The 14,340-nt window shown below is 42.2% G+C and overlaps 1 protein-coding gene and 1 pseudogene across 1 annotated transcript; both read left to right on the top strand.

Annotated features, from left to right (window-relative positions):
* The first annotated feature begins 3,964 nt into the window (after positions 1-3,964).
* Positions 3,965-4,399, top strand: LOC122214828 (ubiquitin-like protein FUBI). The gene is given in 1 exon segment (XM_042930070.1): positions 3,965-4,399. A coding segment is annotated over 1 exon segment (435 nt).
* A 7,260-nt stretch (positions 4,400-11,659) lies between these two features.
* LOC122214887 lies at positions 11,660-12,444 on the top strand (annotated as a pseudogene).
* Positions 12,445-14,340: the final 1,896 nt, after the last annotated feature.

Genomic DNA, 14,340 nt, shown 5'->3' with positions numbered 1-14,340 from the left:
GGAGTATGCATGCCTATTCCTGTATGAAAATAATTAAAGTAAGCAAGGAAAAGGAGGTGTAATTACAATTATCGATTTGATTCTTTGAAAGAAACATAGTGACACACATAGCTGTGAAAAATGTTTCCCCAGCACTGTGCATTAATGTGGGTTTATGAAAATGGGTGCCTGAAATGCCAAGGTGGGATTTGCAAGGCAGACAAGCTTTCAGGAAGTTATGGTCTTTCGTGTGCGATTAGAGCCCTCTTCTGGCCATTCCGGGAACACCCCCCCCAGTAAATTAAATGGAGCCCATTCATTCACCTGCTATTTTTTCAGTATCCGTAAGATGTCGTTGATGAGCTCCAGGCTTGGGTTCGAGGTTTAGTGAGGTTTAATGTGTCATAATCACTCAGTGGTAAGGAACAAAACTAGAATTAAAAGTCAGGTTTGCCTGAATCTAAAGCCCATACTCTCCTCCTTTGGAAGTCGAGGTTCATTTCTTCATCTATAGATGTCTAATTGGTCAAAAGTCTCCTCTTCCTTCATTGCTTTTGCACGTTTATAAAAAATCAATTGGGGATATTTGTATGGGTCTGTTTCTGGGTTCTTCATTTTGTTCCATTGATCTACGCGTCTATCTGTTCACTGATATCACACAGTCTTGATTATCCTAGCTTTATCATAAATTGTCAGTAGACAGCCTTCCATTTTATTATTCTTTTTCAAAATTGTTTTAGCTCTTCTCATTCCTTTCTCTTTCCATATAAACTTTAGAATAATCTTGCCCATATCTACAAAAAAAACCTGTTAGGATTTTTTTAATTAAAAAATATTTATTTATTTTTGAGAGAGAGACACACACACCAAGCAAAAGCAGGGGAGAGACAGAGAGAGAGGGAGACACAGAATCCGCTCCAGGCTCTGAGCTGTCAGCCCAGAACCTGACACAGGGGCTTGAACTCATGAACTGAGAGATTATGACCTGAGCCGGAGGTGGTCGCTTAACTGACTGGGCCACCCAGGCACCCCTCCTGTTAGGATTTTAATAGCAACTGCATTAAACATATGTATCAGTATGGGGAGAATTGACATCTTTACTGTGGTTGAGTTTTCCAATCCATGAACAAGGTATGTTTATCCATTTTTTTATTTAGATCATCTTTGATTAGCATTTTGTACTTTTCAGCATGCAAGTTCCACACGTTTTGTTAGATTTACACCTAACCATATATTTTTGGGGGGAGCAATTTAAAATGGTATTGTATTTTAAATTTTGGTGACCATGTGTTCATTGCTGGAGTATTGAATTTCATATGTTTACCTTATATCCTGTGACCTTACTGAACTCACTAGTCCTAGGAGGGTTTCTTTTCCTTTCCTTTTCTTTTCTGGAAGATTCCTTGGGTCTTCTATTTAGACAATCATGTCATCTGCAAGTAAGGACAGTTTTAATTCCTTCTTTTCTGATCTGTGTTTTTAAATTGCCTTTTGTTGCCTTATTAGACAGGCTAGAACTTCCAGCACTGTGTTGAATAAGGGTGGTGAAAGCAGATATCCTTGCCTTGTTCCTGATCTTGGGAGGGAAGCATCCAGTCTTTCACTATTAAGTCTCAACATTGGCTGTGGGTTTTATTAGATGCTCTTTACCAAGCTACCAACTATTCTTATTTTTCTGAGAGTTTTTGTCATGAATTTAAAATACTTTTTGTCAAATAATTTTCCTTCATTGGTCAATACAATGTGATTTTTCTTTCTTAGTTTATTAAGATAATGGATTACACTGATTGATTTTGAATATTAAACCAGCCTTGCATCCTTGCAATAAACCCCATGGTATACAATTCTTTCATATATTCACATGTCTTTTTATATAATTAATGAATCATTCTATTTACTATTATTTTGTTAAGGACTAGTGTGCTTAGAGCCAAAGGAATATTGGTCTGTAATTTTTTTGTATTGTATATATTTTTATTTTTTGGTTTTGGCATCAGTGAATATTAGCTTCACAAACTAAACTGGGAAGTGTTTTCTTTTCTTTGGTTTTCTGGAATAAAGTGTATAGAATTGGTGTCAGTTCTCCCTTAAACACATGGTAGGATTCTCTGGTGAAATCATTTGGGCCTGGAGATTTCCTTTTGGGGAATTTTTATATTTCATTTCATTTCATTTCACTTCATTTTTAGAGAAAGAGTGAGTTTGAGCTGGGGAGAGGCAGAGGGAGAGGAGAGAATCGTAAGCAGACTCCACACTTAGTGCACACCTTGACACTGGGCTCCATTCGACAACCCTCTGAGCCGAAACCAAGAGTCAGAAGCTCAAACAACTGAGCCACCCAGGCACCCCCTTTTGGGGAGGTTTTATATTACAAATTCAATTTCTTTAATTCTATTTCATATTGCATGAGTTGTGGTAGTTTGTAGGGTTTTTTTTTTCTTTTTTTTCAGAGTGGGTTAAGTTGTCACATTTATGGGTATAAAGCTGTTGATTGATTGCTCTATTAGTTTGATGTCTGTAGGGTCTGTCATGATATCACATTTCATTACTGATACTGGTAACTTGTGTCTTCTCTCTTTTTCTGTATCAATCTTTCTACAGACATCAATTTTATCCATTTTTAAAGAACCAGCTCTTACCTTTGTTGCTTTTTTTCTCTATTATTTTTCTGTTTTCAGTGTCATTGGTATCTTCTATTATTTCTTTCCTTGCTTGCTTTGGGTTTATTTTTTTCTTCTTTTTCCAGATTCTTGGATTATGATCTTAGATTATGTCTCTCTTTTATTTATTTATTTTTTTTACGTTTTATTTGTTTAAGTAATCTCTGCACCCAACATGGGGCTCCAACTCACAACTCCCGAGATCAAGAGTTGCTTCCTCCTCCGACTGAGCTAGCCAGGCACCCCTATGTTTCTCTTTTAAAATGTTTTTAGTACATCCCAAATATTTTGGTGTATTGTATTTTCATTTTCATTTAGTTCAATGTACTTCTATTAATTCTCTTGAGACTTCCTCTTTGATTTGTGGATTATTTAGAAGTGTGCTGCTTAGTTACCAAGTGCTAGGAGATGTTCATGTTATTTTTTTTCTACTGATTTGATTCTACTGTGGTCAGAGAAAACAGCCTATATGATTTAAAAAATTTGAGGTTTATTATTATGGTCCACTGTCAAGTAGATCCTGTTGTTTGATGGTGTTAATTAAATTCTGTATCTTTAAAAAAATTTTTTTAATGTTTATTTATTTTTGAGAGAGACAGAGACAGAATGTGAGTGGGTTGGGGCAGAGAGAGAGGGGGACACAGAATCCGAAGCAGGCTCCCGGCTCTGAGCTGTCAGCACAGAGCCCCACACGGGGCTCACGCTCACGAGCTGCAAGATCATGACCTCAGCCGAAGTTGGATGCTCAACCGACTGAGCTGCCCAGGCGCCCCAAATTCTATATCTTTTTAAAAAATGTTTATTTTGAGAAGGAGAGAGAGCGCACGAGTGGGGAGTTGTAAAGAGAGAGGGAGAGAGAGAATCCCAAGCAGACTCCACACTGTGAACACAGAGCCCTACATGGGGCTCAAACCCACGAATCGTGAGATCATGACCTGAGCCAAAATTAAGAGCGGGACACTCAACCGACTGAGCCAGCCAGGCACCCCTGAATTATATATCTTTGATAATTTTCTGTCTCTTTCTATCAATTATTAAGACGGGGTGTTGGCGTCTCCAACTATTAATTGTGGATTTGTTTCTTTCTCCTTTTAGTTCCATCCATTTCTGCTTTACATATTTGGCAGATCTGGTTATTGTTGTTTTGGTACATACACATTAGGATTGCTGTGTTTACTTTTATTATCATGTAATGTCTCTTTGTGTCTCTGGTAACTTTTTTCTTAGATGTTTAACTTTATTTGGTATTAATATAACCACTCTTGGCTCTTTCTCCACTCTGTCTTCTCGGTTGCAGCTCCAGTGGCCACAGTTCAGTTGCTGACATGCAGCTCTTTGTCTGTGCCCAGGAGCTACACACCCTCGAGGTGACTGGTGAGGAGACTGTTGCCCAGATCAAGGCTCATGTAGTCCCTCTGGAGGGCATCGCTCCAGAAGATCAAGTTGTGCTCCTGGCAGGCACACCCCGAGAGGATGAGGCTACCCTAGGTCAGTTTGGAGTGGAGGCTCTGGACACCCTGGAAGTAGCCAGCTCCATGCTTGGAGGTAAAATCCATCATTCCCTGGCCCGTGCTGGGAAAGTAAGAGGGCAGACTCCCAAGGTGGCCAAACAGGAGAAAAAGAAGACAGGCTGAGCCAAGAGGCAGAGGTAGTACAACCATTACTTTGCCAATGTTGTGCCTACCTTTGGCAAGAAGAAGGGCACCAAGCCAACTCTTAAGTTTGTTGTAATCTTGGCTTTCCCCAATAAAACCACTTAGTCCAGTCAAAAAAAAAAAAAAAATATATATATATATATAGCCACTTTTTTCAATGCATGTTTGTATGGTATATCTTTTCCCATCCTTTTACTTTTAACTAGCCTATATAATTTTATTTCAGGTGAGTTTCCTGTAGACGGTATATAGTGGGGGCATGTTTTTTAATTTGCACTGTCAATCTTTTAGTTGAGGTGTTTAGACCACTTATATTTAATGTAATAATTGACAAGTTAGAGCTTAAGTCTGCCATTTGGTTTTTTGTTTATTTCTATTATCACTGTTCTTCATTTTTTCTCTATTTTCTTCTTCCTGTCTTCTTGTGTTACTGGGAAGTTTTCAGAATTCTATTTTTATCTATCTATAGTGTTTTTGAGTTAGAGAGTGAGCAAGGGTGGAATGGGCTAGGTTTGCATTTGTTTCTTCTCTTGAGCAGGGTGCTGGGTAGGAGCCCAGGACATGAATCAAAGGGCACAAGAAGATTCTGGAAACTGTGCTTTTGCGAGTGTGGCCTAGCCAACATACAGGCTGGTACTCTAAGAAGTAATTTCCTTGAGAGGTGCCTGGGTGGCTCAGTTGGTTAAGTGTCCAGCTGCAGCTCAGGTCATGATCTCGCAGTTCATGAGTTCGAGCCCCATGTCAGGCTCTGTGCTGACGGCTCAGAGCCTGGAGCCTGCTTCAGATTCTGTGTCTCTCTCTCTGCCACTCCCCTGCTTATGTTCTGTCTCTCTCTCTCTCTCTCTCTCTCTCTCTCTCTCTCTCAAAAATAAACATTAAAAAAAAAGTTTCTTGAGAGCATCAAGGAAGAGAATGAATATTATGTGCTGATCTGAAAAAAGCAACAATAGTGCAAATTCATATAAAAAAAGGCAATAATACTGGAGCCAAAGAGACCTGGGTTCAACTCCAGGGTCTTGGCTTCCCTATAATACCAGTAATTTTAAGCGACATTTATAACGCTTGTTTTCCTCGTCTCTAAAATAGTCTCGGAAAGAGAACTTACTTCATAAGCCTGTTTTGTTTTATTTATCTTAAAATAATTTTTAATGTTTATTTTTGAGCGACACAGAGAGAGAGAAAGTGGGGCAGGGGCAGAGAGAGGGAGACACGGAATCTGAAGCAGGCTCCAGGCTCTGAGCTGTCAGCACAGAGCCCGACGCGGGGCTCGAACTCACGGACCGTGAGATCATGACCTGAGCCGAAGTCGGATGCTCAACCGACTGAGCCACCCAGGCGCCCCCCACCCCCGCCCATAAGCCTGTTTTAAAGATTAAACGCAAAATGGCGTATACATACTTGCTTCATTGCTTGTTGCATAACAAAATCCTATTAAAATACATTACCACCACCATCACCACTCACTACGGGCACTTTGCTAGGTTCTTTTAATTAAGCAGCTCCACGAACTCTACAATACAGCTGGTGTTGCTGTTCTAATTTTAACAAATAAATTGATGCGCAGAGAAGTGAAATAAGTCCTCCAATCTAGTGGAAGTTCTGGGATCAAATCCTAGGACAACTTTACTTCAAATTTCACGTTTTCCCAATATACCACACTGCTTAAAACCCAGGCTTGGACTTCGATCATCTTTGAATTCTTCGGAGCACTCAGCCCAATAAAAATGCCCTCAAGTGACTCCAGGAAACACACGTTGAATTAAAATTGACTCCTGCCTTCTAGTCCTTGAATTTCTTGGTGTTTCTTCAGAGTTTGAGGCCAAATTGAACGTCTGGAGCTTCAGGATGGCTCCTGGACTCTTTAGACTGCTAGTTCTCTTAGTGGCCCCGTTTTGAGTTTACCAGAAGCCAGGTTTGGGATTCCAGGGGGCAGTGGGTGCCATCAGAGATAGATACTGGTCCCAGGAGTGGAGGTTCCATTTGAAGTGAATTTGTGCTTGGGGCCCAGATGCTAACTCCCTGTAAATACACCAGCTCTTGTGTGTTAGGAGGCTCAAGGAATAATTCTAGTAAGGGGACCCACACTGAAATGAGACTTCTTACCAAGGCTCTGGGAAGAGGCAGGAGGGCCTCAGACAGGAAGCCAGGTCAGATATAATTCTTGGTCTTCCTATTCTGAGCATGCAAAATTTGCAGTGTTACCCCCTGCAGAGACTGTCAGGACTGAGTGACAATGGAAGGCTTGGGGCAACTTCCAGAGAGGTGAACTGAGGGGCGCCTGGGTGGCTCAGTCGTTTAAGCCTCCGACTCTTGATTTCAGTGCAGGTCATGATCTCGCAGTTTGTGAGTTCAAGCCCCACATCAGGCTCTGCACTGACAGTGCAGAGTCTGCTTGGGATTTGCTGCCTCCCTCTCTCTCTGCCCCTCCTGTGTGTGCTCTCTCTCTCTCTCTCTCAAAAATAAATAAATAAACATAAAAAAAAAGGAAGTGAACTGAACTGGGGGACTGGCAGGAAAAGATTCTACCAGAAAAAGACTATTACTGGGTGTCTGCAAGGGTACAGTCTAGGTAGGAGGGCATCATCGGGCTCAGCTGAGGACATGCACATTCCATGCTTTCTTCATTCTCCACTCCTTCTTTCCAGATCATCGCCTTTGGCCTCTAAGGATGTGCAGATTGCTCTGTACATTGACATGCAAAGTTCAGAATGACAATACTGGAAGCACATAATAGCTCCCATGGCCTGTTTGTATCCCTCCAAAATTCATATATTGAAATTCTAACCGCCCAGCTGTGATGGTGTTAGGAGGTGGAGGCTTTGAGAAGTGCTTAGGTCATGAGGTGGAGCTCTTTTAATGGGATTACTGCCCTTAGACCCTACAGAGCTCCCTCACCCCTCCCACCATGTGAAGCGACAGTGCACCAGGAAGTGAGCCCTCAGCAGACCCTGCCATGGTCTCAGGCTTCCCAGCCACCAGCACTAGGAGAAATAAATTTCTGTTCTTTATTAGACCCTCAGTCTAATGGTGGTATTATTATAGCAGCCCAAACAGACGAAGACAATAAAGTTGTCTCAATCTGCTCTTTGTTTTAAAGATTAATAAGATTGGGCTGGAGGCCATGCCAAGATTAGAAGTCAGGGTGCCCACCCTCAGGGCCCTGTCCGTCATTCCAAATGAAGTCAAAACACGCATCTCAAAAAGTTTCTTACTAGAAAGGACAACCAAGGGAGCGCCATCAGTCAAAAAGACACACATGTTTGAAAGCCCATTCCTTTCTTTGCTCTTTCCAGAGCTTCCTGTGGATCCTCACGTTACGGAGGGTTAAAAACATTAGTTTAAAAAGCAAAACATTAGTTTAAGACAGAAAAGCAGCATAACCTGAATATATATACATATTAATGGCCACTTCCCTATGAGATCATTTTTGATGAGACGCTGAAGAACTTAAAGGTTAAGAGCATATTTGGATCGGGGCGCCTGAGTGGCTCAGTTGGTTAAATGTCTGACTTCGGCTTAGGTCACAATCTCATGGTTCATGAGTTTGAGGCCTGTATTGGGATCCGCGCTGACAGTGCAGAGCCTGTTTGAGATTCTCTGTCTCTCTCTCTGTCTCTACCCCTTCCCTGTTCTCTCTCTCAAAATAAATAAGTAAACATTTTTTTTTTTAAAAGAAAAAGTCATTATGGAAATTTTGGATATAGAAAAATAGATGAATGAAAAATATCTTAACTATGATCCTTATGCCAAAACACCACTTTTGTTAACATTCTAAGGCAATGATCTTGAAGCCTGTTTCTTGAAAATCAAAGTCTATAAACAGAAATAGTTATGTATGCATAGATATGATACAGCATATTAAAAGCAACACCTGTATACTCATGACCCCTTTAAGAAACATGAAGCTTTCTCTCTCTGTAAACGTAAGTCCCTTTTTCCTCCACAAGTGTAATAGCTATCCTAGATTTTGTTAATCATCCACTTTCTTTCCTTTGTAGTTTTATGGCTCACATATATATTTCTATGTGTATATTTACACAAAGATCTATCTATCTATATTCCCAATGTACTCCTGCATTCTTTTTTTTAAAAAATTTTAATGTTTATTTTTGAGAAAGAGAGAAACAGAGCATGAGCAGGGGAGGGGCAGAGAGAGAGGGAGACACAGAATCCGAAGCAGGCTCCAGGCTCCGAGCTGTCAGCACAGAGCCCGATGCGGGGCTCAAACCCACAAACCGTGAGATCATGACCTGAGCTGAACTCAGACACTCAACTGACTGAGCCATCCAGGCACCCGTGAATTCTTTGTGTTTTGAACTTTGTTTTTGAAATGCAGTAACATGATAGCTATATATATATTTTTCCATTCAACATTATTGCTTTAAGGTATAATAATCTCGAGGTGTCTAACTCATTAATTCATTTTCATTGTTATATATTATCTCCATGGTATGACCATCACCAACATCTATTTATCTAGTCTGTCACTAACGGGCATTTTTTACTTTCCATTTTTTTAAAAACTGTTATTAAAAAAATTATTGCAGTGCTGCGGTGAACATTCTTGTACACGTCTGTGGCTGCAGCTGTGCAAGAGTTTCTCCAGGGCAGCGTTGTTCTGTGATGGAGCCACGTCTTCGTGGATGAACCTCTTCTTCCTGTCCTTTTCCTGACACATTGTAGGACGTTTGGGATCTGCGGCCCTCCCACACGCTAACTGCCTGTAGCACCCTGTCGCAGTGACAGCCAAACCATCCCAGTGTTTCCAAATACCCCTTTGGGAGGCGCGGTTGAGAACTATCGTTTTCGGGTACGTCTCTAGAAGTGGAATTGTTGGGTCACAGGTTAGGGGATGGCTCCATTTCCACTCAGTCTCTATGTGCTGTACTGTTGAGATTCGGGAACAGCGGTGGGTTCCTGCACACAGATCGACCATACACGTGATTCATGTCGTATGGCACACTCATGTACTATATGCTTATAGTCCAAAATGCCTCAGTCTTCACACATACATTTCAGGCTGTTGCATCAATGACTTAAATTATTTATGCTTTTAGAAAAGCTCCACGCTTCACAATCTATTAACAGAATATCTTCTGTTCTCTTTTCTATAATAAGTTTGGTATCACATCTGAAATAGGACTTCTGGTTAATATTTCCGCAAGAACATTTTTATCCATATTCCTTAAACTGATACATTTCCTCTCAATATCCTTGAATATTTGTCGAAAGATTTCACATGTTCAAAGCATTCATGAGGTCTCACTCCCATATGAATCCTCTAGTTCCAATAAGCTATAACTGACTGATGAAGACTTTCCTACACGTGTTGACATCTTAGCTTTTCAGCCCTGTGATTTTGCTGACGTTCAATGAGTCTGACTTGTAGACACAGGCTTCCGCACGCAGGCAGCGTTGATGGGAGTTTTCTTCTTGTGTGTTTTTCTCTGACGTTCGGTGAGGGCTGACCTCTGGCCGAAGGTTTTCCTACATTCATTACATTCATAGGGTTTTTTCCCCCGTGTGAATTCTCTGATGTTTCGCGAGGGCTGATTTTTCATGGAAGGTTTTCCCACATTCAGGGCATTTGTAGGGTTTCTCTCCTGTGTGGGTCCTTTGATGCTGAGTAAGGTTTGATTTCACACGGAAGGTTTTCCCACATTCATTACATTTGTATGGTTTCTCTCCTGTGTGAGTTCTCTGATGCACTGTGAGGGCTGACTTCTGGCAGAAGGACTTTCCACATTCATTACATTCATAAGGCTTCTATCCTGTGTGAGTTCTCTGATATTCAGTGAGGTTGGACTTCACAAAGAAGGACTTCCCACACTCATTACACTCAAAGGGCTTTTTTCCTGTGTGTGTGCTCTGAGGTTGAGCAAGGTCTGTTTTCTTACGAAAGCTTTTCCTACATCTATTACAGTCATAGGCTTTCTTTCCCTTGTGAGCGCTCTGATGTTGAGTGAGTTTTGGCTTCTCACAGGAGGACTTCTCACATTTTTTACCTTTAAAGCTGTTCTCTCTTGTGTTAATTCTCTGATTTAGAGGGAGGTGTGACTCCTTCTTTACAGTGCTCTCACTATCATTACCCTCACTAAGTTTTTCTGTTGTATGAGTTCTCTGATGTTGAGTGAGACATGGCTTTGCGTGGAAGGATTTCCCACATTTATCACTGTCATAGACTTTCTTTCCAAGAGTTCTCTCACTTTGAATGTGGTATGACTTCCACAAGGTTTCCTCACTTTCATTATACTCCTTGGGTTTTCCTCCTCCATACCCTCTCTGATGTTGAGTTGGGTTGGACTTCCTGCTAAAGGATTTCTCTAGTTTATTACAATCATAGTATTTCTCCCTAGGTGAGCTCTCTGATGTGCATGTTTTGACTTCATGAATGAAGATTTCCTGTTTTTATTGGATTCATGCGATTTCCTTTCCCTAAGGGTTCTTGGATGAGCATTGAGCTTTAACTTTTGGGTGATGGCTTGTCTGCATTCATTACCTTCAGAGGATTTCTCTCCTTTGTGAGCTCTCTTACATGTAACAAAGGCAGTCTTTTTGTGAAAGGCTTTCCCACAATTATTATATTCAAGAATCTTCTTCAAAACAGAATTCTTCTGATGTTGTATAAACTCCTCATTATGTCTGTGGGATTTCTTTTGATCATTTTCACAGGGCTTGTTCCCTGGGTGAGTCTTCTCATGTACCATATCAAGGAATCCACATCCATTGAGATCATTAGGCTTTTTTCTTATCTGGTTTCTATTAATAATAATTAATCCTGAAACACTTTTCAAGCTTGTTCCAGAGGAGTCACATTTATGGGACATTTTTCTTGAGGGCACTGGATTTGTGGCCATATTAAATGCTTCTCTCAACATCTTTCCTCTCTCCATAGTCAATATTCTGCTGTTGAAGAATAAAGCTTGCCTCAAGTATTTATCTACCTTTTCTTGGCTTCTTTCTTTCATGTTATTGGCTTTCTGGTGTTCTAGAAATATGAAAAATTGATACACATTATAAATCTTCACACATTTCTTGAGATACGGCATGTGCGCAGGTGGACTATGTAGAGTTGATTCTTAAGTTTTTAGACATAGTCTTCTGGGATGAAAGAAGTCCTGAGCAAATATTTATTCTCCTCTTTTGGTTTGGTAGCATGATAACAAAGACAAAAACACATTGTGGTAGGAAAAGTAGAAAGAGGAGAGAAAGCTGAAAATTAATACAAGTGACTTTGGTTTGTTGCGAATATGCTGTCAGGATGGACAGAGAGGCTGAGCCAGCATGGCGACATCCTTGTAACACAATCTGTGCCGAAAAAGGGAAGGTGGCTGTGGCGCTGGCCCCTCGGGGTCACAGGTCAGCATGCTGAGAACGGCATGGAGCGCGCTGAGGTCGCTTCAGACCCAGGCAGCGGCCCAGGCTCCAGTCCGTGGGCTGCCGGGCGGTGCGCGCACCAGGCCTCCCCGCCACCAGTGGGGCCTTCCCTCCCCTCCTGGCGGTGTCACCCTCCTGGCTGCTTGTGGATATGCCACCCAGAAACCAGTCCAGCCCAGCCAAGAAGATGACCCACCCACCCACCCCCTTCCACAACAGCTCAAAGACTACCAGAACATTCCTGGAATTGAGAAGTTTGATGACGTTGTAAGAAGACTCTTGTCTTTGGAAATGGCCAACCAGAAGGAGAAACTAAAAGTCAAGCAAGATCAGTTGATGAAGAAGATTGTGGCAAACCCTGAGAGTAGCAGCTTCCTGGAGGCTTGAATTGTCGCCTTGACCGTCAAGATCTGCAATTACGAAGTGCACACGCGGAGCCACCGAAAGGACGAGACGCACAAGCACTGTCTGCTGATGAGCATCCACCAGAGGAGCAAGATACAAGACCAACCTCCATAAGACCAACCATGTGCCTTTGAGAAGGTATGCAAGGACCTGGGGACGGAGTACACCTTTCCCCCTCCGTTCCACTGGAAAGCCCACCACCGCTGGGCGACCAAGAAGGCCCTGTGCATTCGGGTTTTCCGGGAAGTACAAAGGCTGAAGAAGCAAAAAAGGGCCTTAAAATCTGCAGCAGTGGCAGCCCGGAAGGCCAGAAGAGCCCAGAAACCCCTTCCAAAGCTGGACCAGAGGCAATCAAAGAAAACCAATAAATCATATTAGAGTTCTGTCAAAGAGAATGGCTAGAGGGCTTGAAATAAGACATAAGGAACGGTGAACTGAGCAAAAAGGATGCTCAGGAAAACAAGGAGGGAGGATATTCAGAGGATGGGCAAAGACAAGGGACAGTGAGGAGGGAGACAAGGGAGACTGGGGCGGGGGGGGGGGGTGGGTAAGAAGGAAGTACCAGAGCCCAGATCAGGTTTACAGCAGGTCAGAGACTAGAGCCATATCCTCCCCGCGCCCATATTTTAACACCTGCAGTGGAATCCTTACTCCATTCTCCATGTTCCCAATCTCTTCCTCCTCTTTCCCATTCTGTACACCAACTCCCAATTAAACCTACGAAATTACTAAGTTCCTTGGGTCTAAAGGTCAGTCTTATAGTTCATCCCCATCTCTTCACAGAGCTGTGATATGGTGAAACAACGTCCAAAGAGAGTGTTAAAATATAGGCGAGAACCAGCCATTCACCTCAGCATTCTGGTTGGTGGGGCTTCATTTGATTCTGTCAGAATTGGTCACCAGTTATCTGTCCTGACTGACACCTCTACTTTTCCCTCTTTCGATCTGCTGATTTACTCTGCCAACCCATTGTGTCCTGTCACAATACTAATTTTTAATTCCACCTTTATATCATGTTTTCTTCCTCTCCGATTTCTCTTTTCTGTGAAAACTCAAGCAGCTGGCTATCCAACTCGGTCCAAGGACCTTTATTAATCTTTGTCTTAAACATTTTTTTTAGCTATGGGTGATTATTATCATCCTCTGCTATTATCATTTTATGCAATAAAATCCACGGTATGCCTAAAAGTATATGACTTTTCCGTATCAGACAAAACAAATACAAGCCAATACGTGAGCAAGGAAAATTTGATATTGGATTTTTATACCTAGAGTTTACGCTAGGTTCTTATACCCAAAATCACAATACGATTTTGAGTGACCAGCCCAGTCCTGTCAGATCATATCGGACCAGGGCATTTAATTCTGTGAACTGGAAATGTCTAGATACAAATCCACTCTCGTGTTCTTACTCGGGTAGCACACAGTCTATCCTTCGCTCTACTCAGAACCTATACATCCTTCAGGGCAATGCTACCATCCAATTGCTTTTTTAAACAAGAATCTCATCGCTTCAAGTTCCATTTACGGCAAGGTTTGCCAGTAAGTACTATCTGTACGATGTGTTTTGACACTATTTTCCACGGCTGGTTTGTATGGTGTTCTTTTCTACTTCTACTTCCGTGACCAAGCCCGATTTCCATTGCTTTCAGTTTGGGATTTCAGCTGCCTCCAACCACTGACGAAAATGGGGCTGACATGTTGCTCTTATTTTCCTTGTGGCCTTTGAATAACTTGCAGGAAAAGAGGAGGCGATTCTGACTTCACGCATCCACCTGCAATGCTGGAACTCACTCCTTCCTTCTGAAAACCCTTTGTTCATGTCTGGGACACCACTGTCTTCTGGTTCTCTTCCCTCCATACTGGGTGCTTCTCAGTCTCCCTTGCTAGAGCCGCGTGCCTTCCTGACCTCCAAACGTAGTGCTTACAGGTGCAGTCCTTGACCCCCTCTCTAATGTCTCACTCGGAGTACAAGTCAGTCTTATGAGGACCAGAAAGCTTCGCTCCTGCTGACTCTCTGACATCAGCTGAGACTTTCTTCTGACCCTGCTCTGGTCCCACTGACTGCTTGCTGTTCCCTGATTACACCCAGGACACTCGCATCTCAGAGGCTCTTGTACCTGCCGCTCCCTCAATCTGGAAATCTCTCAGATAACCTGTGGCTTACTCTGTCCTGTTTGAAACTGTATTCTACTGTTCCTGACCAATGTCCACCTTCGCAAAGAGGCCTTCCCTGACTTCCTTTCCAGAACAGCACTCCATGT

Source organism: Panthera leo, chromosome A3 (assembly GCF_018350215.1).
Source record: "Panthera leo isolate Ple1 chromosome A3, P.leo_Ple1_pat1.1, whole genome shotgun sequence".
Lineage (NCBI taxonomy): Eukaryota > Metazoa > Chordata > Mammalia > Carnivora > Felidae > Panthera > Panthera leo.
Note: the sequence above shows the minus strand (reverse complement) of the source record. Positions and strands in the feature narration are given on the sequence as shown.